Source organism: Suricata suricatta, chromosome 3 (assembly GCF_006229205.1).
Source record: "Suricata suricatta isolate VVHF042 chromosome 3, meerkat_22Aug2017_6uvM2_HiC, whole genome shotgun sequence".
NCBI lineage: Eukaryota > Metazoa > Chordata > Mammalia > Carnivora > Herpestidae > Suricata > Suricata suricatta.
The window spans coordinates 120313683-120337899 of NC_043702.1; the positions used below are offsets into that span (position 1 = coordinate 120313683).

General features: G+C 37.9%; 1 protein-coding gene across 3 annotated transcripts; it reads left to right on the forward strand.

Annotated features, from left to right (window-relative positions):
* The first annotated feature begins 1594 nt into the window (after window positions 1-1594).
* On the forward strand, window positions 1595-21419 carry GORAB (golgin, RAB6 interacting). 3 transcript variants are annotated; one of them, XM_029935004.1, is made up of 5 exons: window positions 1595-1737; window positions 7219-7576; window positions 9959-10060; window positions 12236-12376; window positions 19611-21419. In XM_029935004.1, exons 1-5 carry the CDS (start codon window positions 1602-1604, stop codon window positions 20062-20064), a joined length of 1191 nt encoding a protein of 396 aa, XP_029790864.1. In that variant the 5' UTR covers window positions 1595-1601; the 3' UTR covers window positions 20065-21419. The 3 variants fall into 3 exon arrangements, with proteins under 3 accessions (XP_029790864.1, XP_029790865.1, XP_029790867.1); XM_029935005.1 differs by lacking the exon at window positions 1595-1737 and adding an exon at window positions 5839-5927; XM_029935007.1 differs by lacking the exon at window positions 1595-1737 and having other exon boundaries at window positions 7487-7580.
* The last annotated feature ends 2798 nt before the right edge of the window (window positions 21420-24217 follow it).

Below are 24217 nucleotides of genomic sequence, written 5' to 3' on the forward strand. Positions count from 1 at the left end.
GGGAGAGAGAGGGATGCAAAACTTGAGAGACTGTTGAATGCTGAAAATGAACTGAGAGTTGAAGAGGAAGGGGGAGGGGGAAAAGAGGTGGTGGTGATGGGAGAGGGCACTTATGGGGAAGAGCATTGGGTGTTGTATGGAAAACAATTTGACAATAAAATATTATGGGAAAAAAAGGAAGTTTATATATAAAATTTAACATGGGGGCTAGTAGGTACTTCGTTTTTATTAGATGAAACTGCATGGCTAATGCTTGTAAATGGGAAACTGAATTAATTACTTTGATTGCTACTGATCCCTTCTTGCTAGAACATCTGTACCTCTCAAGTATTTAGTCTATGACCCAAAACTTGATGATCTTTCTCACCAATCTTTTTGAATGGCACTTTAATTTTTAAATGTTAGAAAAAAATGAGTCCACATTTCAAAACAAGAGTTTGTGCACTCTTAAATTTCAGGAATCATTTTTAAGTTTAAAAGTTCAAAGGTTACAAGAGGAATTCCTAATATCCTTCACTTTCTAACTACCTATCTAAACTTGAAACACCAACTCCCAACTCTTTTCTTGGTTTGGTATTTTATTTTGTTCACTTCATTTGAATTTGTTTAAAAATATTGGCACACTATACCAAAAGTCACACTCGGGATTTTGAAATGGAAGCCAAAATAATGCTTTTTTAAAAATGCATCTTTAGCGATGAGGCACATGAAAAATGGAATAACTGATCTCTTTTAAATCGTCCTTATTTATATGTATTCTGACAACGCTTGCATCTTGACGTTTGAAATCTTGCTTAAAATGAGAAAATAGAGGCCCAGAGAAGTGTTCAGGGTAGAACCAGAGCAATGAAATTAGGAATCCAAGCGGGAAAAGCTTAGTATTTCTCCATACCCCAGCGCTGACACTGTTTTACATTGTCTTCTCTGAACTTAAAACTGATTAAGGGATCACTTGTAAGTGGAGAGATTTAGGCATCCCTTAGAAAGGTTACAGATCTTTTAGAACCATTCTCAAAACATCATGGAAACAACCCACAATCGATAGTTATTTGGGAGACAGCTATGCAGAAAAACCCTGCTAAGCGTTTCTCCTCCGCGTTGCTATACCCCGGCCCTGTCAAATGTTTCTTCACAATTAGAGTCTAAATCTGAACATTTTCTGCAGTCACGTAGCAAGATGATTCCAGCAGTTTTAAAAAGACCCTCCCAAGTCCCCAAATCGCACCCTGCTAGGCCCAGCGGGCACAGAGCTCCGCCCCCAATGACTTCCCAGAGGACCCAGAAGCAGGTGCGTCCGCCCTTACCCGCCACCGACTTGTAGCCACTTCCTAACTGCCTGTTTATCTCCACTCTCATCTCCATCGCCAATTCCCCCCTTATCTCTTGAAGCGATTAACCCAACGAGAACAGAAGACAGGAATAGAGAGCAGACTCAGGTCAGAAGAATAAATGTCTGAGCAGCCGAGATTTCCCCAGGCCGTTTGTACGGCACTGCTGGGGGCAGCTCCAAGGGAGCAGGACCCCGCAGCAAGCGACGGCGGCCTTGTAAGCAGAGCTCGACGCGCTGATTGGTCGGTCAGCCGCAGCCGGCAAGAACCCGGATGTGCCTGGGTAGTCGTGTTGGCAGTCGGGGCTCTGAGGTGTGGGCGCCCTGGGGGCGCTGGCAGCCGAGGGGGATGGCGCGGGATTGGGCAGGCTTCTCTGAGGAGGAGCTGAGGCGACTAAAACAGAGTAAAGGTAACGGGACATGCCTGCAGAGGTTTAATCCTTGGGTCTCTTGAGGGGAAGGGGGCGGGAAAGAGGGTAATGTGTTGGTGTTTGGGGAAGGAACTATCATAGGAGGAGGGGATTGTGGGGTTCCAGAGGTGGAAGTATTGGGAGCCACGGCGCGAGGGGCGGGCCCACGGGACTGGGATCTTTTAGATAAGAAAGTACAGGAATCCATTTCAGGGATTTGACTTTGTCCTGTGAAGGGGACGGGATTTGGGAGAGGAAGTGAGCCTCCAGCCTCCGCGTCTCTTGTGGGAAGATTGCTGCCTAAGTCAATGGCTGGAGGGTTGGGGTTGGGGTACAAGAAGGGAGAGGGGCACACCATATTCGAATTGTGGTGAATGTATAAAAGTTGACAATGGTTGGGAACGAGGGAGCACGGAGATCGAATGAGCGCAAAAAGACGATGCTTTTCATAATGCATCTGGAGTCTTGCGTTCACTTCTGGTAGCCAGATGACTTTTGCAATTATTTCGAACTCTTGGGAGTCAGAAAACCAAGACTTTTTGAAAGGTTAGATGTGAAATTATACCTACTGACTGTTGTAAGCTAAAATGTGCTTCCCTCACTAACTTTGTAGCGTAGTTATTGGATGGACTTGTACTAATTTGTTTTCTCTTAATGGAGGAATTAAGTGTACTGTTAATTGGTGAGAAACGCTTGATGATATAAACTATGATTGTTTGCGGTTGATATGTAATGCCATGAAATTCTACATGGTGAGTCTGGTAGTGCGTACTACTTCTGTGAGTTTGCATCCCTCTTGTTACCATAATTTATATACTTTGGGAGAAAATTCAGTAAGCCCTGGCATGCTTTTTATTAGAGTTTGTGATCAAATTGGATGTTCCCTGCATCTTCAGCATGGATGTAAAAATAAGGCTAACAAGTGGAAAAGGAAGTAAAGTAGGAATATAGGGCCAAAGTAGTTTATATAGATGGAGGAAGTTTTGATTGGTCCAGAGATCTTTAAAAACTATATCATAAAAGTTACACTACAGCATGTAATTAACTGTCAAGCCTCGTATTCTCAGGGTCTTTTGTGCTCCTTGTTTTGAACATCCATTCCCATATTCTTTTGTACAAAGTACAGGTATTCAAGTCTGACCCAAAGTTAGAGGTATCAGCTTCTGTATAATAACATACCATGATGAACAAGGCATCATCCTCGCCTTCAGAGAACTGATAGCCTACTGAGGAGATAAGCTGTAATAGAATGTGATAATAATTTAAAAGAGCTTGTTGTTACTTAACCTTCTAATTTCTGTATAAGTCTAATTACATGAAACAGAAGTTGGTGTTTTGAGTTTTTACTTTGCTTTTCTGTTTTGAGTGTCATTGCAACTACTGTATTGTAAATGATGGAAAATAATTGCATATGTTAAAAAATATGAAACTTTATAAAGTAAAAAAAATAAAAATAAATAAAATTTTTAAATTAAAAAAAAATAATAAATAAATAAAAGAGCTTGTTAACAGAGTTAGCAGGAACCTGACTGTGCTGGGCGTTGGGTGGAGCTTGGGGAGATTTCACAGACATTGTGTGTTAGTAGACCTGAGTTTGAGAAGGGAAAGAAGACTTAATATAGACTAAATTGGAACACAAGATGCATTATGTAGAAGAACATTTCTAAATATCTTTGCAATTGGGATGGAGAGGAGCTGGAAAAACCTTAGCTTCAAGGCCTATCGTTTCATGGTGAGATGTTAGAACATAGACACCAACCACTAGTCTATGACCACCATGAGTAAGAGAAAACATTTTAGCATCTTTGTACTCTCATAGTCAAACATGGTGATTGGCATATAGATCTCCTAGCTCTGCCTCTAAATCTTTTTGTCTTGGGTTTCTCATTTGTAAAACTAGAAGAGCTGGATTTTTCATTTTTAAGATTCCTTCCAGGTGTTCTCCAACCTTAAAAGTATAATTAATCCATGAAGATAGAGTTGGTTGCCAGCAAAAATAAGGATGACAATACTCCAGAGAAACACCATGTGCACATTGGGAAAAATTAAGAATGTTCTTTGCATTCTTATTTATAATACTGAAAAGCTGGGAGCAAACCCAAGTGGGCGTTAATAAAAGTAGATAAATAAATTGCAATATAACCATTCAGTGGGCAGTATATAGCTAGTTGGAATATGTGAACTATACCCACATACATTAACATGTATAAATTTCATAAATATAATCCATGAAAAGAGCCACACTGCAGAAGAATACATACAACCTGGTACCATTTGTAGAATGTGAAAGTCGTACAAAGCAGGTATATTCTTTGGGAATATAGGAAATCAAAATACACAGTACTAGAAGAGGGGAATATGATAAGGAAGGGGCAGATACATAGGAAATTTTAAAAGTATTGATAATAATGAAATCAAGTTGAGACAAGTTATGCTACAGTTAACAAATAGCCCTAAAATATCAATTATTTAAAATAATAAGATTTATTTTTCATTATAGCTTCATGTCAAACATAGACTGGCAGGTGGCTTTTTTCTACATAGTTACTCCTCACTGTGTTTTCATGCTGTCATACAGGAGTTCACCATGGCATGAGCATTGGCAATTAAATGTTTCCATCAGTAAATGATAGGTGTCACTGATACTTACATTTCATTTAATAAAAAGCAAGTAATATGATTTGGAGGGCAATAAATACAATTATCTTGGGTGTTCTAGAAGAGAGGATAGATAACAGGCCTATCTTCAAATAGCAGTTATGTAAGTCACTACAGTCATGTTTTATTTTTTAAAATGTTACTATTTTTTTACAACCCTTACAAGTGGGATATGTGACTGTAACAAATACATGTATTTGGTCTGTGACTTATTTCACATTTCATATTTCATTTATTTCATAATAAAAATTGGAAATGAAAAACAGTGTAGCTACAGTGCTGTCAATGTCTAAAGAAAATATTCATGCGTTCCTTTGTTTTTGATGCTAGTTCTTTGCCAGGTATATTATGAATATGTTCTCCAATGAACATCTTCTCCCAGCTTGTAACTTGTCTTTTAACTTTAATCTTTTGGTAAACAAAGTATTTAATTTGAATATGGTCAAATTTGCACACATATTCTGTGTCTTAATTTAGTACCCTACCAAGAAGTGCTAGTACCCTTCCATAAGGCATTAGTTCTTATATTCAGTTAAGACCATTTTTAAGAATCATTTTTATTATAAGCTATAACAGATTTCAAAACAGTATAAAGAAATGTGTTTCTAATAAGAGTTTAAAAATGTTGATTTGACATTTAAATCCTTAATCCATTTGGAGAATGTTTTGTTTATTTTTATATGGTGTGAGGTATGGATCTGATTTTATCTTTTCCATATAGCAGGGTTTTTGTCAAGTCCATATATTGAATGAGTCCACCTTTTGCTCTAGGTAGGCCATGCTGTCTCAGTCATACCAGTGCTTCATACACGTCAACCTGTTTCTGGGTTCCTTGTTCTGTTCCGTTGGTTAGTTTATTACTGCACCAATATCACACTATTTTAAAGCTTTATTATTACTGTGGTCTCTATTCTGTTCCATTGCTCTATTTATCTAATCTTTCGCTGATGCCCACTGTCTTGATTACTGTAGTTTTATAGTCAGTCTTGAAGTCAAGTAATGCCCGTTCTTTAGTTTTGTCCTTTAATGTTGTGTTAGCTGTTCTGAGTCTTTTGCCTCTCCATATAAACTTGAGATTCATTGTGTCAGTATTCCCCAAATAAGACAGTATTGAATCTTCTTTTCATGAATCTCTCTTCATTTGTTTAATTTTTTTATTTCATTATCACAGTTTGTAATTTTCTTCATAGATCTTGTACTTTCTTTCTTAGATTCATTCCTAAGTATTACTTCATTTTTTTTTAGTGCTAATGCAAATAGTATCGTGTTTTTAATTTTAAACCCCATTGTTCATTGCTAATACATAGAAAAGCAGTTGGCTTTTGTGTATTAATCTTACATTCTGCAACCTTGCTATAATGGTTTATTAGTTCCAGGAGTTTTTTTATTTATTGTTTCAGGCCTGACTTGTTTATTGTTTGGTTTATTATTTTATTGTAGCATTTTTAATCTCCAATGCAAGTTCTGTGAAATGCAAAATAGAATGGAAGCAGCAGTACTGGATTTCATAGGAACTATTAACAATTCATCTAGTGAGTGGAATTGAGAAGTAAGCTCCATGGCATTTTCTTATGGTGTACAGAAAGATCAGTAGTCAGGAATAAGTTCCTGCCTCAAGATAGAGTTGGCTGCGTTGTGTTCCTGGCTCAAGTCAACAATAATAACATTTTACTTTTGATGGTACATCTATGTTTTAAAATATTTACTTTACCCATCTCTTTAATTCTTACACCAACTCCATGAATTAAGTAGAGCAGGCAAATTTTTGACCCATTTGACATTTGAAGAAACTGAGTTACAGAATAATTAATTGACTTGTCTACGATTATTGAGCTGGACAAAAGCTGTGCCCAGAACTGTGATTCCAGAGCTTTTAATTCTCCTTTGGGAGATTTAAGTAATAAGTTTGTGTTGCTTCATGGGTTAATATGCAGAATTTTAAAAGCTCTGTTTTATTTAATTTATAAGAACTTACCACAATTTCACTTTCCAGGCATTTTATAAACAATACCATTTACAGATCTTATTAAATATAATATGAATGTGAGTCAAATTCTCCAGGCCTCTGCCTTACAAGGTAAACACTGGTTGGACAAACCAAAAAGTATAATAGGGATTTTACTTATTTTATAGTGCTTTTTAAAAAGATTTCTCCCAGTTTTATCTTTCTCTATTGGTTTGTTCAGGCTGCTATTAAAATTAGCTTGCATGTATTGGCTAATGGCTACCTACCTTTGGGGAAGACAACTTTGCAATGCTCTGGAAGATAAAAGCTAACATTTGAGAGTTAACTAGCATTCTTAGAAATAAGAGACTTCAGTTATATTTTATATATAACATCTACCTCTGTATCAAACTGGCCTAAGATCTGCTATTACTTAAGAAAGGTGCAGCCCATTTGTAAACACAACCACCATTTTATTTGGGGAGAGCAGATAGAATCAAAAGTCAAATTTAAGACATATTCAAGAATTCATTTGTCTGCCTTGTTTGGTCAGATTAGCTCATTGTTTAGTCAATTATCAATTTAAGTTGAAAAAGAAACCTTGCTTTTTATTCTGAGGCTTAACTCAACAGACAGACGGACTTCTTTAAGCTAAATTATGAGTTGGGATAGTTTTTGTTAAATATTAACAATATGATTATAGAAGAACTGCCAAAGTACTACAGGAAGATGGCTGTATTTCCCTGGGCTTTTATGGTAGAGAAGAGGAAGAAACCCTGTAGAAGTGTTATTAAAGTGTAATGTTTATGCTTTATTTTCTTAGAGAAATTCTGATTATTTGTTGCTCACACAAAGAAATTCTTCTCTTTTTGACATAGATCCATTTGAACCACAGCGACGTCTCCCTGTGAAGAAAAGTCGACAACAACTTCAGCGAGAAAAAGCCCTTCAAGAGCAAAGCCAAAAACTTGGACTTCAAGATGGATCAAGCTCAGTACCTCCAGAGCAGCTGCTTTCCGCACCAGAACCAAGATTTAATGCTCAAAACCCACATTCTTCCTCCCCTGTTCCTCCTAGTCCTCTTACAGTCACTTCTCCTGTTGGTGATGGAAAACCACAGGGTACTGAAGGTCAACCAAGTGAACTGGGACTTGAGAATTCCCACGATGGTCGCAAAAACACCGAAGTTCTCCCTCCAAAGTCAGATTGCAAAATGGAAAAAAAGAAACTGGAATTGTTAGTAAGTCTATATATCCATGAGACATTTTTCCATTTTACCTTTTTTTCCCCCCGCACTGGGCTTTGAAAAAATAGCTTTAACATTTTCTCTTTTATATTCTTACCTTTCTAATTTAATAAATTATTCAAGAATAGCTACCACCTAAATATGTTGTCAGCCAGTCAATGTTGGGCATTTTATATGTTTTATGCCATGTAGTCTTCATAGTAGTTTTATAATACACGTTCATTATTGTCACTTGACAGATGAGGTCTCTGGGACTCAGAAAAGATGCTTTATTCCCAAAGCAAACACATAGCTAATAAATGGCAGAGTTGAGGTTCACATACAAGTCTTTCTGGATCCAAAGTGTCTGCCATTCACCCTCATGAAAAGCAGTTCTTACATGCATAGTGCCCCCGTCCCCCAGATTAGACCCGTTCTTCAGCTTCACTGCATCTCCACTGGCCCGGAAAAGGGCGTTTATGAAGAGATATGAAGGGATGGTCAAAGGAGAGTGTGTAGGAAATTGAGAGGACTGATAAAACAATTCAGCTACATCATTAGATTTCTTTTTATTTTTTTTGTTTGTTTTATTTTTATTTATGACAGAGAGAGACACACACACAATGTGAGCAGGGGAGGGTCAGAGAGAGAGGAAGACACAGAATCTGAAGACAGGCTCCAGGCTCTGAACTAGCTGTCAGCACAGAGCTCGACGTGGGGCTTGAACCCACGAACCATGAGATCATGACCTGAGCCGAAGTTGGACGCTTAACCAACTGAGCCACCCAGGCGCCCCTCTTTTTATTTTTTATTTAATGTGTTTATATTAGAAACCACCTCCAGAATTTAGTAACAGTTTTATGGAAATTGCCATTTTGTGTATGATTTACGAATGAATTCTAGGAATTTTTATCCTATGCTTTTGTTTTGATACCTACTCATATTTGTTTCCTCCAGATTTATCAGGTTGGCATTTGTTTCTGTTTTCCATTTTCTGAATCTTCAATGTGTCTTATGATTTCTCTGATTTAGGTTCTGTACTATGAGTTTAAAGTGTTTCCTGCTCACCAGGAGTTTACAACCAAGAAATCATTTTTACAGGAGAACCAAAGCCATGTAAATTATGAGAGCCACACTAAACAAATGCATGTATTTAAATGTCTTTGTGTCGTTTCCCAGCAAAGGCCTGTGATAGTAGGGAAGGGTGGGTTTAAATTGAGTTGGATAATTTAGATTGAATGTTGTTGGGAAAATAATTTTTTTTTTAGATACTTGGGAAAATTTTCACAGATATATAATCTCAGAAACGCATTGAAAAGGAGAAATTCGGAGGTTACAAGAAGGGGAAAGAAAGCTATACCCTAGAGAATGCTCAGAGATGACATCTCCTTTCTCTGGAAGAGGGAAGAGCAAAGGCAGAGAGTAGTAGAGAATTGGGGGAATGAAGAAGGATGTGGAAGCTGAGGATTACTGCCTAGCGAGTTCCCTGATGAAGTAGAGTATCACCCAGGCCTCTGGAGGAGAGATGCCCTGATCACAACAATGGTTAGAGAAAACCCGTGTGTCAGGATTGCAGCCCGTTTGGGGAGGGTGCTGGCTGGGCTAAGCTGTCTGGTGAGAAGGTGCCTGCAATAGTCAAAGTGAGAGCGGGCCAGTGCCTGCACCAATGTGGAGACTCTAGGAAGGGAAAGAAAATGATAAATTTAGAAGTGGTTACTGGGTCTGGGAAGAGGTTTTTGACACAATGGCCATAAGAAATGACAATAATAGGAATAAATAGCTTTGTCATTACTTTGAGTTGACATCAAGTTCTTAAATTTATGGGAAATTTTAATAGACCTCTTTAAGAATTGGACAGATTGTAGTCCAGCATTCAAATCTTAGCTCATAGTGTTTCACTCTGTTTAAAAATGTCTCAGAATGGAAAGAAGTGAGCAAATTTTTAAAAAATGAATGAAATAAACATTGGTTATTGTTTTAAGGGTGTTAAATGGTAGAGACTTTCATTATAGAAAACTCTAAAAGATATGACATTGGGTACATACCAATTTATTTTGATTTCCGGTTTGCATATAATACGTAATTAACTTACACAACTTTCTTTGTACTCCTAAGAAATGCCACAGTACTCTGGCTTCCAGTTTGTGGCTTCCTAGATTATATACATATAATGGATTTCAAAGGGCCAATTTATATAAGCCTTCTTGACTTCAAATGATAATCTTTGTTCCAATTAGAGCAAAATAATGGGCTGCAGATGGGCTCCTTTTAAGAGGGCTTTTGAAGGAAAATATATATAATCTGGTTGATTAAACTTTATACATAGGGGCCCGAGACTGGTAAGGTGTGGCATGGGGTTTCAGAAACTCATTTTTATACTCTTTGCTCCCTAGGCAAGAAAAATCTCGTTGGGAAATCCTCCAACAAGAACAACGGCTAATGGAAGAGAAAAATAAACGTAAGAAAGCTCTTTTGGCTAAAGCTATTGCAGAAAGGTGAGGCACCTGAACTAGGAGAGGTTGTTTGTAACCTGCAGTCGTCATGTTTTATATTTATTTTCCCATGTCTGTTCTGATAAGTTGTCATTTCCTCTACAGCATTCTTTTTAACTTTTTTAAAGTAGGTTCTCCACCCAATGTGGTGCTTGAACTCATAACCCAGAGATCAAGAGGCACATGTTCTACTGAGAGAGCCATCCAGGGCCCCTCTACAACATTACTTTTAAGGCTCACTAAACGAATTCTGCTTTATAAATGATACGGAAATTCCAATGTTAATTCATTAAGGAGGACTTTGTAAGCGTAGATTATACCAAATTTGTGAGTACAGCTGAAGGTAAAACTTCAGAATCAGCATCGGTGTTTTCAGTTTTAACCATCTACACATTCTAAGGGAGCAGTGAATAGCCATCAGTATAAGTGGATCAACAACAAATGCAGGTTTTAATTTTGATGTGGGGAGGCCTTAATCATGTGACGTGTGGAAGAATAAGATTATTCCACATAAGTGACTTTCACTTCCAGAATTTTTAATTGTGTTTTCTATGGACATTTTTCGTAAATAATTTACCCTGCTCCCACTGGTACACAGTATAATTTAACTTTTCATTGATGACTCAGGGTCACCATTGTGAGCACTCTGCCATACTATGTGTGGTTCAGTTTTTCTGTCCCCTCCCAGCATCAGTTTGTCAGCAGTTCCTGTTCCTCCACTGCGTCATGCTGCCTCCAGCAGCAATGTGCCTGTTTGAGCCACTTTCTACCCCTCCCCCACTCTTTCTGCCCTTTTAGTCTGTAGTTTCCAGTGTGTTGTCACCTTAGGACACCAAGCTGAGGTCAGTGAAGCAATGACTGAGAATAGTGAGAGTTAAATGCAAGCAAGTGCTCTTGGCATTTTCTTTTTAGATCTCCAGAAAAGCCTGGCAAAGTTACTATGTATTAAAACTGCCGAGTATGTCAGGGAGTGAAAGGGATGAGTGTAGGGAGAAAGGCAGGTGCAGAGAAGAGTAATTGAGAATTTTATCTGTCAGAAGGATGTATGTATTTGAAAAAAATTGTTTTCCCTCCAGTTGGTCCCCCTTGATTTGCATAAAACAAGAAATGTGCCACTTACTGAACTTACATTTCAAGAAAAAACCATGATGATTCAAAGTAAAAAGTGATTTTTGAAAATCACGTCAGTAATCTTCAGTTTAGAAGTGGTTGGGGAGATTGTTCACTGGGGATTTTACAAAAGGATTTTTAGGATCAGCACTTGTTCTTGATGTGTTGATATAGGCCGAAATGTGAGAAAATACAACATGATTAGATTAGTGATAAATGCACCACTGAAATCCTTCTAGTAAAAGAATCATACTGTTAATTTTGTGGGCAGAAAACAAGGGGAAATGCATCATGGAGTAAAGATCAGGAGAATATGAGTTGCAAGATAGTGGTTTTCTGTGAGAGTTTTATTCTCCGGTGAGACTGGGTGTGAAATTCTGAAGGGAGTGAACTCAGATTAAAGGCCTTTGTATCTGTGTATTCTGTCCTTCAGTGTGTAATGTGTTTGAGGTAGTGAGGGGACTGAGCTTGGGTGTGCTTTTAAGCAAGGGGAGGAAAAGAATTTTGAGGACCTGTAGTAATGCCTCAAACACAGGGATCAAAGCAATAGAAATTTGGGGAAATGGGTCCTAAGAAGGTTCAAACCAAATAGACATAGAAAGAAATGGTGTTTAATGCATGCGTCCATTCTTTCCGTCTGCTGAGTGTCAGACAAATGAAAATGGGCTTAGCAAGAATTTAAGGCTAGAGATTTGGAAAGCTTTGTTAGATGTTCTGTCTAAGGAGAATATAGATCATGTTCTTTTAGTGCTTATTCTCATCCTTATGGAATGAATACGAACCTATAAGTGAACTGTTGGTTTTTTGAAAAATCTTGCTCTTTCCTTTGTGTATGAAAATAGTATATACTAATAGAAAATGTGGGCTAATAAGAGAAACAGCACAAATGCAGTCTTAGAAATACACCAAAATTTTACCAGGATGTGTTATATTTCAATTTGTGTTCTTTTCTGATTTTTAAAAATTACACATTATAATCATATAGCATATACTGTAGGTTGCTTTTTTCACTCTGTTGCGTATGGATACGTGATTTTAAAATGTTTTTATTTTTGTTCATTTTTTTAGATCTAAAAGAACTCAAGCAGAGACCCTGAAACTAAAGCGGATCCAAAAGGAGTTGCAGGCTTTAGATGACATGGTGTCAGCAGACATTGGGATCCTCAGAAACAGGATTGATCAAGCCAGCCTTGAGTATTCATATGCTTGGTGAGTTGAGAGAACTCTGAGTCAAGAGTGAGATTTCCTAAGTGTTTGCTGCTGGCTGGGCCAGGAGCTTTTGTGTATGTCATCACTTAAGCCTCCTAACAGTCCCACTAGGAGTTCTGTTTATTCCTGTTTTGTACTAAATCCAGTGCCTCTTACTGAAATCTTCCTTAGCTCTGCCCTACTCTTGTTCTTATTCCTATTAGCACGTTTCTTACATTATTTATTTACATTTTAGTCTTTCTTGTTAAACCATCAATCATCTGTGTAATGCTTGGGATTCTAGGAGTCTTAAAGACTTGCCCCCAAGTTCTTCCATTTTAATTCTGATATTTTAACACCAAGTTACTCTTTCTATTAAGAAAGTTTGATGATCTGAGATAGTCCTTAGAGATGAGCCTAGTTTTCATTTCAGTTTTCATCAGAGAAAGAAGATCCAGCTTATTTTTTTAAAAAGCCTACTAGTATCTTAAAGAAAATACCACTCTGTCTTGAAAGCTTGAAGTTTTTCCTCTGTTTTTTTTTCTTCTCGATTGTATTTTGTCTATAATAGTTTGTGATCATGTGTTTCCTTGGTTTCAACCCTTGGCATTTTTTAGAGAAAAAAATCATCACAGAGTATTTTTAAAATGCACAACACATGTAAAGAATTACATGAACTTTGCAAGCAGATAAAAGGGCAAAAAATTAAGTCCAATTTCAGGGTTTTCAGTCCTTCCCGTGTTGCTTTAATCATCCCGGTTCGTCTTTCTCACAAGGGAATGCTGTGTTAATGACTCGGTTTTGCGTCTTTCTCTGTAAAACTAGAAATCCATCCAAATGCCTCATTAGTCCAGGGTAAACCACAGCAGCAGAATGTTTATAGAACAGTTTAATAAAGCGGAAATGCTTGATTGTGGTTTTCAATTCACCGTTTATTAAGAAAGGTTTGTGGTGTCCTTGTGATTTTTGTAATTGTTGTTTGACCACATGGTATTAGACTTAATGAGTTGCCTTTATTAATTAACTGCTTAAATTAATGCCATCAGTAGCTGATAACTGGAGGTTCCTATTTCTATTAATAAGGACATTAAGGAGGTAACTAAGATATTTTTAAGATTAAACTCAGCCTAGATTTTTAGCATATTTTATTCTCTGTAACTTAAGTGTACCAGAAGAACATTCTTATGCCTTTGTAGCCCTTTATATGAATAATTCAGATTATTTTAATCATCTGAATCAACAGAAAATCATCTGAGTGTTTTAATTCTGTCTCAGGGGAGGTTGGAGAAGGGTATGTTTGTATGTTGAACATTGTATAAGAAATGTCATAGTTTTATCCTTCAGAGAACCACAAAGGTGGGTTTACTGGTTAAAAAAGAAAACATCCCATAATATAAAATGTGTTTAATGAAATTTTAGTTCACCCAGTAAAAAAATTGGACATAAATTTTTTTAAATTTCTTAACAAACTAAAGATGGCAGTTTCTCATGGTACTGATATTGAAAGGGTTGTATGTGAATATCCATAGTTTATGTGTGAGGTTATTTTTGAAAACCTAAACTCTTGATGTAAGTCATGAAGTTGTGACTAGGATCAGCACTATATCTTGTTCGTGCATAAAATTAAGATGTTTTATAATTTACATCTGTGATTATTGAGGGATTAGAGATTGGTGATACAATATTGTGATTTAGATTTCTCCCGGTAGCCAGTCCCCAGGGCAGTCTGTTTCCGTGGGAGATTTCCTTGACTTTTTTTTTTTTTATAAAAATAATATTGTAGTTTTATAGTACCTGGTGCAGTGCTATATTGACAAAAGATTCTTGGATACAGAATAGGCCAGACTTTGCTTTAAAACCAGCTTCTATAGAACAGTGCTAGGGTAGACCCCTCTAAGGACCGGCACTTCGAGGGAGCCAAATTAGATTAAGAGTTATTGCTTCTATTCACATCTGTGACTACAAAGATGCTGTATGCTCCATAGACCAACCTGTAAAATAGCGTGGGTGTGTGTAGAGCATCTCTTTGACCCCTACTGTACCAGAAAAACCTGTGAGCTCTGTTGGCCATCTGTGTTTAATAGACCCCTTAGCATGTAATATATACATGTGCACACTCATATACCCATATGTACATAAACGTTTTAAATCATTTTATGTCTAATTTACAGAAGGAAAAATAATGATTGTGGAAACAACTTTATTAAAAATTTTAATAAGAATGTAACTGTAGCTGTCCTCTTTGTTTCAAGTAATTTTTGACCCCAAACATAAAAAGTGGAAAGAATGCAGTTACATCCTTTCACAACATAGGATGTTGTGTTTACAAGTACTTGTAAAATATTGTGTGATCAAGTTTGTTCCATTGAAATTATTAACTCTATGAGAGTAATCTTTCTTTTTGTTCTTAAAAGTATATTTTTCATTCATTGATTCTGAGTTTGAGAAAATTCATCTAGGATGTGTTTTCTGAAGTCTCATACTCTTGAGATTTCATGCACATGATCAGTTTCACCATCTAGAACCTAGGTTGTCTGTTTCTGTCTTGTATTGTTTCCTAGGGTTGGCCTAACAAGTTACTACAAACTGAGTGGCTTAAAACAACAGAAATGCATTGGCTTGTGGCTGCACCACGAAGTTCTTTGCCTCTGTGGTCACATGACTTCCTCCTCTTTTCTCTCAAAACTTCTCTGCCACCTTTTTTTTTTTTTTTTAGTGTGTATTCATTTTTGAGTGAGAGAGAGAGAGAGAGACAGAGTGTGAATGGTGGAGGGGCAGAGAGAGAGCCGGAGACCGAGAATCCAAGGCAGGCTCCAATTCAGAGCCTGACACAGAAATCAAACCCACAAACTGAGATCATGACCTAAGCCGAAGTTGGATGCTTAACTGACTGAGCCACCCAGGTGCCCCAGTCTTCCTTTTTCTTAAAAGGACACATGTGACTGTATTTAGGGTCCCACTGGATAACTCAGAATAAACTCTTTTCAAATCTTTAACTTAATCACATCTTTTACTATGTAAGGTAATATTCATAAGTTCTGGGGATTAGGAAGTGAATATCTCTGGGTGGTCATTTTTTTAGCCTACCACAACTTTCATCTCTGTTTGTCTAATAGCTGCAAAATATCTTCATCTGTCTACTTTCTCTATTTTGCCACTGTGAGCAGAAAATGGAAAATATTAACTCTGGACTGTGTTCAGTGAAAGCTGAGAACAGATTACAAATACAGTGTTTTTAGTCTTTTTTTATACTTTTTTGAAAGGTGATGTAGGGGCACCAGTGTGGCTCAGTTGGTTAAGCATCTGACTTTGGCTCAGGTCATGATCTCTCAGTTTGTGGTTCAAGCCCTCTGTCTGACTCTGTGCTGACAGCTCAGAGCCTGGAGCCAACTTCAGATTGTGTCTGTGTCCCTCCCCTGCTTACGCTCTGTGTGTCTCTCTCTCAAAAATAAGTAAACATTAATAAAAAAAAGTTAAAGGTGATGTAATACTTTGGACAACACAGTAAGGCAACTAAATAATCATTTATTTCACTGTAAACAGTGATTATTTATTTCACTGTGGCATCATCCTTTAGGTCATTCCGTCAGTCTCTGTCTTCTTACTGATCTTTTTTCTGTATAAATGGGAATAATTGATGAGTAATGAGGAAATAATGCCCAAGGTGATGAAATGGCAAAATGTTTCAGGACACAGGAATAATGCTATCTCAACATTCTATCATGTATCTCAGATTTTCAAGAGGGTCCAATGGACTCATACAGCAATTGGAAAATGTAGTTTTAATCTGTCCTTTAAAATATAAGTAAATTTTCTCTTTGTTCTCTGGATGACTTCTAAGAAAGGATAAAAATATTTATATGTTGATCCTTACAAATAGTTATAACTGCTCAGAAAAGGAACCGAAAACTGAAAGTGGATCAGTGGAACCTAATGGAATGCCAAGGGTTAATGACTGAATTCTTTAAAAAGTTCAGGATACCCAAACCAAGAGACAGTTTCTAGAATCCTTTAAATAACATTCATTAAATAAATCACTCAGTATCCCTTTAAAATAACAAAACAATTCTATGATTACATTTCCAGTTCAGTGTGTCTTACTGTCTTGTATATAATGCTCTTGTTATTCTCTTCCAAAACATGTCATCATATTCTGATTGGTATTCTCCACCTGACCCTCAGGCCTGTCATGCAGTTTGTGAAATTAATCAATATTTTAAACATAAATCACTCTGTACAAGAATATATATGCATGTTTCTGGCCAGAAGGACTTTAAATAAATAAACAAAATGCAAAATCTTCAGTGATTTATCCAGTGAAAGATCAGTGAAAACCTAGGGACCTATTTGCAAATTTTAATTTCAATTCAGCATTCATGAGCCCAATCAGTAAATCTTTACTAACTGACTTTGGCTGGCTGAGGGAGACCACAGGCCACAGAACGGAGGTTTGAGTTGGGGTAGGGGACACGGTATTCATATACCTGTAGAGATTGTTGTCAGAGCTCTTAAGCTTGATGCAAGAACATTCTTAAATAGGATATGTTACAAAGATTAGAAATCAGGAATTCACATGTCCAGTAGAGCTCCTTCAGAATAATTCTTTTAACATAGAGGGTAATTGAAAAACAGCTAGTTTTTCTCATTTTTTTATTTACTAGATGACAGTAAAAAAAGTGAAATATGATAAATGAACATGATGTAAATAAGAATTTTCAAAGTCCTTGAACTTTGTATCATTTTAATTTTAGGTACAGTACATGTTTATAGTGACACATGAACAATGCTTTTTGATTCTGGTGCTCTGAAGAAATTCTGTTTCTTGAGTGCCTAGCAGGCAGTGGGCTAGATACTTTCCCTGTTTATACTATTTAATCTTTGATGCTCCCAAGGATCACTATTCTGGAATTTTCAGACTTTGCGCACATATTCTCCAGCCTCTTCCTTAGGAACCTGTCTGTGTTTTGTACTTCTGAGGCTGACCTTGGGGCACACCTGATTAGAACAAAGATGGGCTGCCAATTCCAGAATATTTAATCAGTAGGCTAAATAGGGTATCATGACATGGCCGAACACAAAGAGCTCTCTTTAAACTGGGGGCTACCTGGGTGGCTCAGTCAGTTGAGTGTCTGACTTCAGCTCAGGTCATGATCTCATGGTTTGTGGGTTTGAGCCCCATGTTGGGCTCTGTGCTGACAGCTCAGAGCCTGGAGCCTGCTTCAGATTCTGTGTCGTCTTCTCTCTCTGCCCCTCCCCCACTCATGCACGATCTCACTTTGTCTCTCAAAAATAAATAAATGCAAAACAAGTTTTTTTTAAACTGATAATGAGCCAAGATAAGCCAGCCTAGGTCTGCCCCTGGAAGTGGAATACTGAGAAATTGGAGTAAATTTGATGTAGAGCCACAGCTGGTGGCCATATTGGGCTGTGAGTATGATCAGAAAGCCAGAATGGGAAAAACTGTGGCTTCAAAGCATGAAAGAGGATAGCTTTTGATTCTGATGACATGCCTAGGAGAGTGCCTCGTGTGTCCTACAATAAAACCCACTTTTCACCTGAGCTAGTTTGACTGGGTATCTGTTCTTTACATCCAAAAAGGGCTTTGACCAAAACAGGTACATAAATAATAAATGGCAAAGGCAAGTTTTGAACCCTAGGTTCTCTAAAATCAAAGCCTTTCATTTTTTTCAAGACAGAGAATCTTGTGTTAGGAGATATACCTGTTTTTGTTTTGCTATAACCCTAGTACCAGAAATTACTTACTACTTTGAGTTGATGTTGACAATCATAACAGCTAAAGCAGCTTGGCTTTCACAACTGTTAGTGGCTTTTAAAGTGAATAATAATTTGTACACAAATGTGGGCCAATCTCTTTTCCTGACCAAACAAAACAAAACAATTTATATGGAAAAGGCCAAAGACAATGAACCAATATATGATCATTGTTTTTTTTGTGTCAACTTAATACAAAAGAAGAGAAATCACAGGGTGACTTCCCCAGTAGAATTACCTTGGTTTTTTGTTGTTGTTGTTGTTGTTGTTTTTAAAGTTACTTATTTTGAGAGAGAGTGAGTAGGGGAGGGCCAGACAGAGAAGGAGAGAGAGAATCCCAAGCAGGCTCCACACTGTCAGCGCAGAGCCCACAGAGGGGCTCAGACTCAAAAACCATGAGACTGTGACTTGAACTGAAACCAAGAGTCGAGTCAGCCACTGACTGACTGAGCCACCCGCACGCTGCAGTATTATCTTACTTTTAAGATGAGCATTGCATATCTGTGGAGTTTATATTTATGTAAATAGATAAAATACCCTAATCAAAGCCTAACAATAGTCTGTTATTGCAAAGTGAAGAGAGAACAACTTAACCCATAGATTCTCAACTCAGGGCAGTTTTGCCCCTTAGGAGACATTTGGTAACATCTGGAGACACTCTTGGCTATCACAAGTAGTGGGTGCTACCAACAGCTCATGGGAGAAAGCCTGTGATGCTGCTATGCATCCTGCAAGGTATAGGACAGCTCCCCATGACAAAGACTGATACGGTCCAAGTTGTCCCTTGTACTAGGACTGAGAAACCCTTCCTCAGCCTGTCCTGAACTTTTTCTGTTCCTACCTGATGCTTGCTTCTTGCCTTACCTAGTACCATTTATATTCACTGTGAACCCACTGTTCGTATCCTTCTCCACAAAAATATTTCTTTCTTTTCTAACCCAGTAGTCAAGAAATGCAGATTTTCTGCTCTTTGCTTCTTATACTGTTTTGCCTTTCTTACATTTTAACCAGTTGAATGCTGGAGCCAGGTTGTACTGTTTCACCAGAGCAAATGTTGTATATCTCTTCCCAGTTCTGCATTCAGCAGTGCCACATTGATAGCCTGAAATTGGCTGTGGTGATGGTAGTATTTGTGCTACAGAAATTGACAAACACTGCCAATCGGGGCTCTTCCCCACTGGAGCTAGCTCACCGCTGAGGTAACATCTCTGTCTGCTTTCATTCAAGCACTGCTCCGCAAAGAGGACATGAGTGCAGAAGAACATGCTTAACCATGGGAGGGTCCACGTGTGGGTGTGGTGGAAGTTTCAGCAGCCACAGCCTGGTTTGTCCAACCAGGTATTCACAGAGTATTACTATGCATATCTTCATTATATTCCTCCCCCCCCCCCATTCTGGAGCTTAATTATTGTTTCTAGAACCTCCTTTGAATATCTTCTTTATTGGAAAATCAATGGACCGATCTCTGTACCTGTCCCTCCAGGAAGCGGTTTGACAGGGCTGAAGCAGAGTATGTGACGGCAAAGTTGGATCTGCAGCGCAAGACTGAGATTAAGGAGCAGCTCACTGAGCACCTCTGTACAATCATACAGCAAAACGAGCTCCGCAAGGCCAAGAAGTTGGAGGAGTTGATGCAACAACTGAATGTACAAGCTGATGAGGAGACTCTGGAACTTGAGATGGGGGTAGAGAGATTTCTGCACGAACAAGAAGCCGACGTGGGGAAACAGATGGTTCATCTGCAGAGCCCATTTCAGCCTTCTGGGGAGAGGGTGACATTAGGGTTTGCCAAAGAGAACAGAAATCAAGACCAAGGTGCTTCTCAGAAGGTAGATGAACAGTGTGAAAATTCCACTAGCTTTCCCATTCTGAATGCAGACAAAAGTCAAGAAGATAAAATTATTGTAAAGGACATTTCAGCTGCTCTGACCACGTGAAGTGCTAGTGTTTGTACCTTTCAGCCAGTGCAGTGTTGAGTAAACTTCTGTTGTGGCTTATGCCATGAGCTCTGGTAAGTGCGTCTTTAAAACAGTGTTAACTTTGAATCCTTGGTTAGTTTTAGTAGAACCTGTTTGACATTCTCAACCCTCACATCGTGATAATTTGATAGATAGGCACACAGTTCACCTTGATCCTGGGCCAGCTCCCCCCAGTGCACCCTTACTCCCGGGGGAAACAAACCGCACGAACAGACGAAGAAACACTACACGACTGAGAGTGTGCTGCACCAGGGAGATCTGGAAGAGTACGTTGGAAAGTGATCCTCGACACCTAATCAGACTCCTGTGACTTTTCCTAGGAGAGGGGTTGATGATGAGAGTCCTGTTGTATGCAATGTGCAATGACACAAAAATTAACGTGAAAGAGACAGAAGGAGAAAAAATCAACAGAAGTAGTACATTGGATTGTCTGTTGGCTCTTAGTTGAACTGCAAAACCCCACTTGGAAGCTGCCATTTACAAAAGGAATCAGACAGCTTCAGTAACATTTTTATCTTCATTTTGCCTTTTAAATGGCTTTAACTTAAAACCTGAGTGTTGATTAGTTTCTATACACACACACATACACACAAATATACTATTGGAATATGTAGTTTTACTTTTAATATATTGTCTTTAATCAGCACATTGATTAAATTTAGACAAAACATTTCTATAGTGAGGCTGAAAATAATACAAAAAATCTGTTACTACTTTTGATTATCAAAAAAATTGATATATTTTCTTTCTAAAGTTATCTGTAAATATGTATTGTATATGTTGGATATAAATTATCCTGTCATAAAGTATTTAAATCGTTCAAATGGTGATTTCTTAGTATTTTTATAGTCTTATTTACTATCACTTCACTAATACTTGACCAACACATTATGCTATATGTGAATGTACTAATGAATACTGTTGTTTCATCATAAAACCTGTGAATTTCACAGTAAATTATGGTTTATTTATCGGAAATTCCAAAAAGTACAAATACTACTTAAGTCTTTAAAAAAAAATGTAAAAGAAAATAAGGACATTTTAACGTTGCATTTATAATAATGCCGAAAAAGTTGGGGCCATCCTATTTTTAAATGAGTTTGAGGGTATTCTAGCAATGTGGGTGAGCTGTGTATTTTTATATTATGTAATTTGGGTTGAAACTATAGTTTTCCAGTACTGACTTCTCTGAACAGAAGCATTTACATAGGTCGTTGTGTTTATTTATGAATGACAGTCATGAAAACTGAAAGCATCATTGTCCAATACACTCTTATTTTTCTAAGTAATAAATGAGTCTGATCCATCCATAATGTGGTCTTCTGTTTACTCTTAAAAATGTTCAAGGGCACCTGGGAGGCTCAGTCAGCTAAGCATCCAGCTTCAGCTCAGGTCATGACCTCACAGTCCATGAGTTCCAGCCCAGCGTCGGGCTCTGTGCTGACAGCTCGGAGCCTGCAGCCTGCTTCAGATTCTGTGTCTGCTTCTCACTCCCTGCCCCTCCCCCACTCACGCTTTGTCTCTCAAGAATGAATAAACGTTAAAAAAATTTTTTTAATGTTTCCAGTAGTTTAGTATGTATACTTAAGTGTTACATGGCAGTCACGCATCCCATATCTCCATGTGGCAGATACAATCATCTGCTTTTATATAAGCCTCTGTTAAGGACAGTTTATCAGTAAACAAGGTTCTGTAACATTGGCTCCATACAGGTAGCCACAATCTAATTCTCCGTTGAAGTATTTATAAGGTATATGGAAAAAAGGAGAACCATGAAATATGAATTGGAAGGGACATCAGAGGTCATCTGATACAATCATTTTGATTTCCAGAGGAGGATTTGAGAGCCTGAGATTTCACTTACGGCAGGTTGGCCAACTGGCTTCTTTTAATCTTCAAGTGCTAGTAACGTTGCCATTGTAAAACTCTTGGTGTATGTCTTCTATATATCAGGCCATAAAGTTCACTGCATCCCTCCACTTGAAAATGTTGCTTTATAACCCATTCAGGGATTGTGTTTGTGCTTGCAAAATGCTTTCAAATATGTCTGTTAAAGGTCTGCTGATACCATTATTTTGAAAAACTTGCATTGCTCTGCTTTCCAGGGTGGTATTCGAGTGCTCAGGTGATGATATAAGTGACAAAGTTATATTGCATCAGTTTTGTACAAGGCAGCTGTATCCCATGTGTGAGAGGAGTAAGAGCAAGTGAAGAAGTGGGGCTCACTGGTATGAAGACCATATGCACTGGCTTTAGTAAGATAGCCCTGAGATCTTTTAAAATCATAAAACACATTCAAAAGACTTTTGATATATGGATTCACAAATCCACAAATAATTGTTACTTTCTGTGAAGGAAATTATTGGTTCAGAATTACAGCCCTGAGTTCATTGGAGCACTTTGTCGAGCTCTCCCTCTCTGGTTAAACTCTTCTTTTCTTGCTTCTTTTTTCTCAAATAGTTCAAGCATGAGGTTATCAGGGCTCTTAATGTGATACACAGTTTAGGAGTTAACTACTTGGTGTTCTGCCACTTGTTCTGTTTAAAAGATAGTCAACCGATGGTAGTACTTTTCATTCATTATCTTTAAAAATTACTCTCAAAGGTGTAAACTTGAATTCCTGAATTTAAGTGTTCGTACACCTCGGTGCCCACTATTTTCTTTTAAATTTGTATAAGCTTCAGAGAAGCAGAATTTCTTAAAGCACAGTTCTCCTCGCATTTAAAATATAGTGAGAGTTTTTCTCACTTTTCACCTCTGCATAATTCTGCTGAATTACAGCAATTGCAGGTGGTAAATCTTTATAGGCACTGAGAGCACAGCTGGTTTCCAAGTCAGATGATAGAAATCTCTGATTGGAATTTCTAGAACATATTTTATTGCTGGATTGGCATTTGAATTATAGAGTAAAAACTTAGCTATAAACCTGGCTCATTCTTTGTTTGGATTTAGCAACATAGTATTCTCAAGGAGCTTTAAGTATTCAGCAACTTCCTCTTCCAAGACACTGGCACAAAATGGACTCAAGTTATTCTGACCCAGGCCATTCCCGGTGACCTTTATAAATGATGTTTTGGGTTTTGTATTTCTAAGGAGCCAAGTCAGCATTTTAAAAGGCCCTGATAGATATAACTCAGTCTGCCAGACAAGACCTGGGGCCACTCTGGACCAGGGTAATTATACCCTCTCTCAACATAGATCTACCCCAAGCCTGACTTGAACTGCTCTCTGGAGGAATGAAGCAGGACACTATTCTCCAGTCTGCTTTTACCTTAATGTAAGGCTACTTTTGCAAGCTCCTAATCCCAAACAGCTGTCTTGAAAATGCAACATTATCTCTTCATGCAGTTGATCAAACAACTGCATGTAGCCACATGTATGGACATAGCTGTGTGAGGGGTATACAACCTGTGCCTTTTGCCCTTAAGTTTGTGTCGTCTACTTGAAGGACCAGGATTTACACTCCAAGGCTGATAACCAAACATCATGTCTTGAAGGGAGACAAAATGAGTATTTGGAACACAACAGGGACACATACCCCCAGAAGTCCACAATTTTTAGAACATTCCTAATTTTAAATATTCCATCCAGTTGGTTTTGTGATCTATGACTGTATCTAGGACATGCCATATCTTTCAGTTTGCCTTTAGCAGTGAGGACTGACACACAACTACAACAACGAAAAGCCTGTGTTAAACAACATGTAGAGATTCTGAGTTAAATCACCACCACGACAAGAGTATTAGAAAGAGGTTTTTGCATGTTACTGATTTAAAAGAGGGGGCCACTGCAACCTATCATTACAAAGAGTCCCCAAATATTAGAAAAATTAGCTTTAAGTACATGCCTTTCTGACAAAAGGTTCATAGCGTCTTATGTGGAGAGTAGCATAAATGTAAGCACTCATGACAATAAGTCAAGGAGTTGCTGAATCAAGGGGCAAAAATTACTGCCCAAACCAGAACAAGGTAGCAATGGAACAGACTCGTGTGAGCTCAAGGGCAACTCATCATGGACGCATGTTCCAAGATCACATATAAGAGAGGTCTTTCCAAGCCAAATGACTCTCAGAGCCTAAAATAGAGCCATAATTAAGCAATAAGACGTGACA

Coding starts and splice junctions, on each gene's coding strand:
- GORAB (XM_029935004.1), top strand. CDS start 1,602: ATGTGCCTGGGTAGTCGTGTTGGCAGTCGGGGCTCTGAGGTGTGGGCG. Junction 1,738..7,218: donor GCGACTAAAACAGAGTAAAG/GTAACGGGACAT, acceptor TTTTTGACATAG/ATCCATTTGAACCACAGCGA. Junction 12,377..19,610: donor CTTGAGTATTCATATGCTTG/GTGAGTTGAGAG, acceptor CTGTCCCTCCAG/GAAGCGGTTTGACAGGGCTG.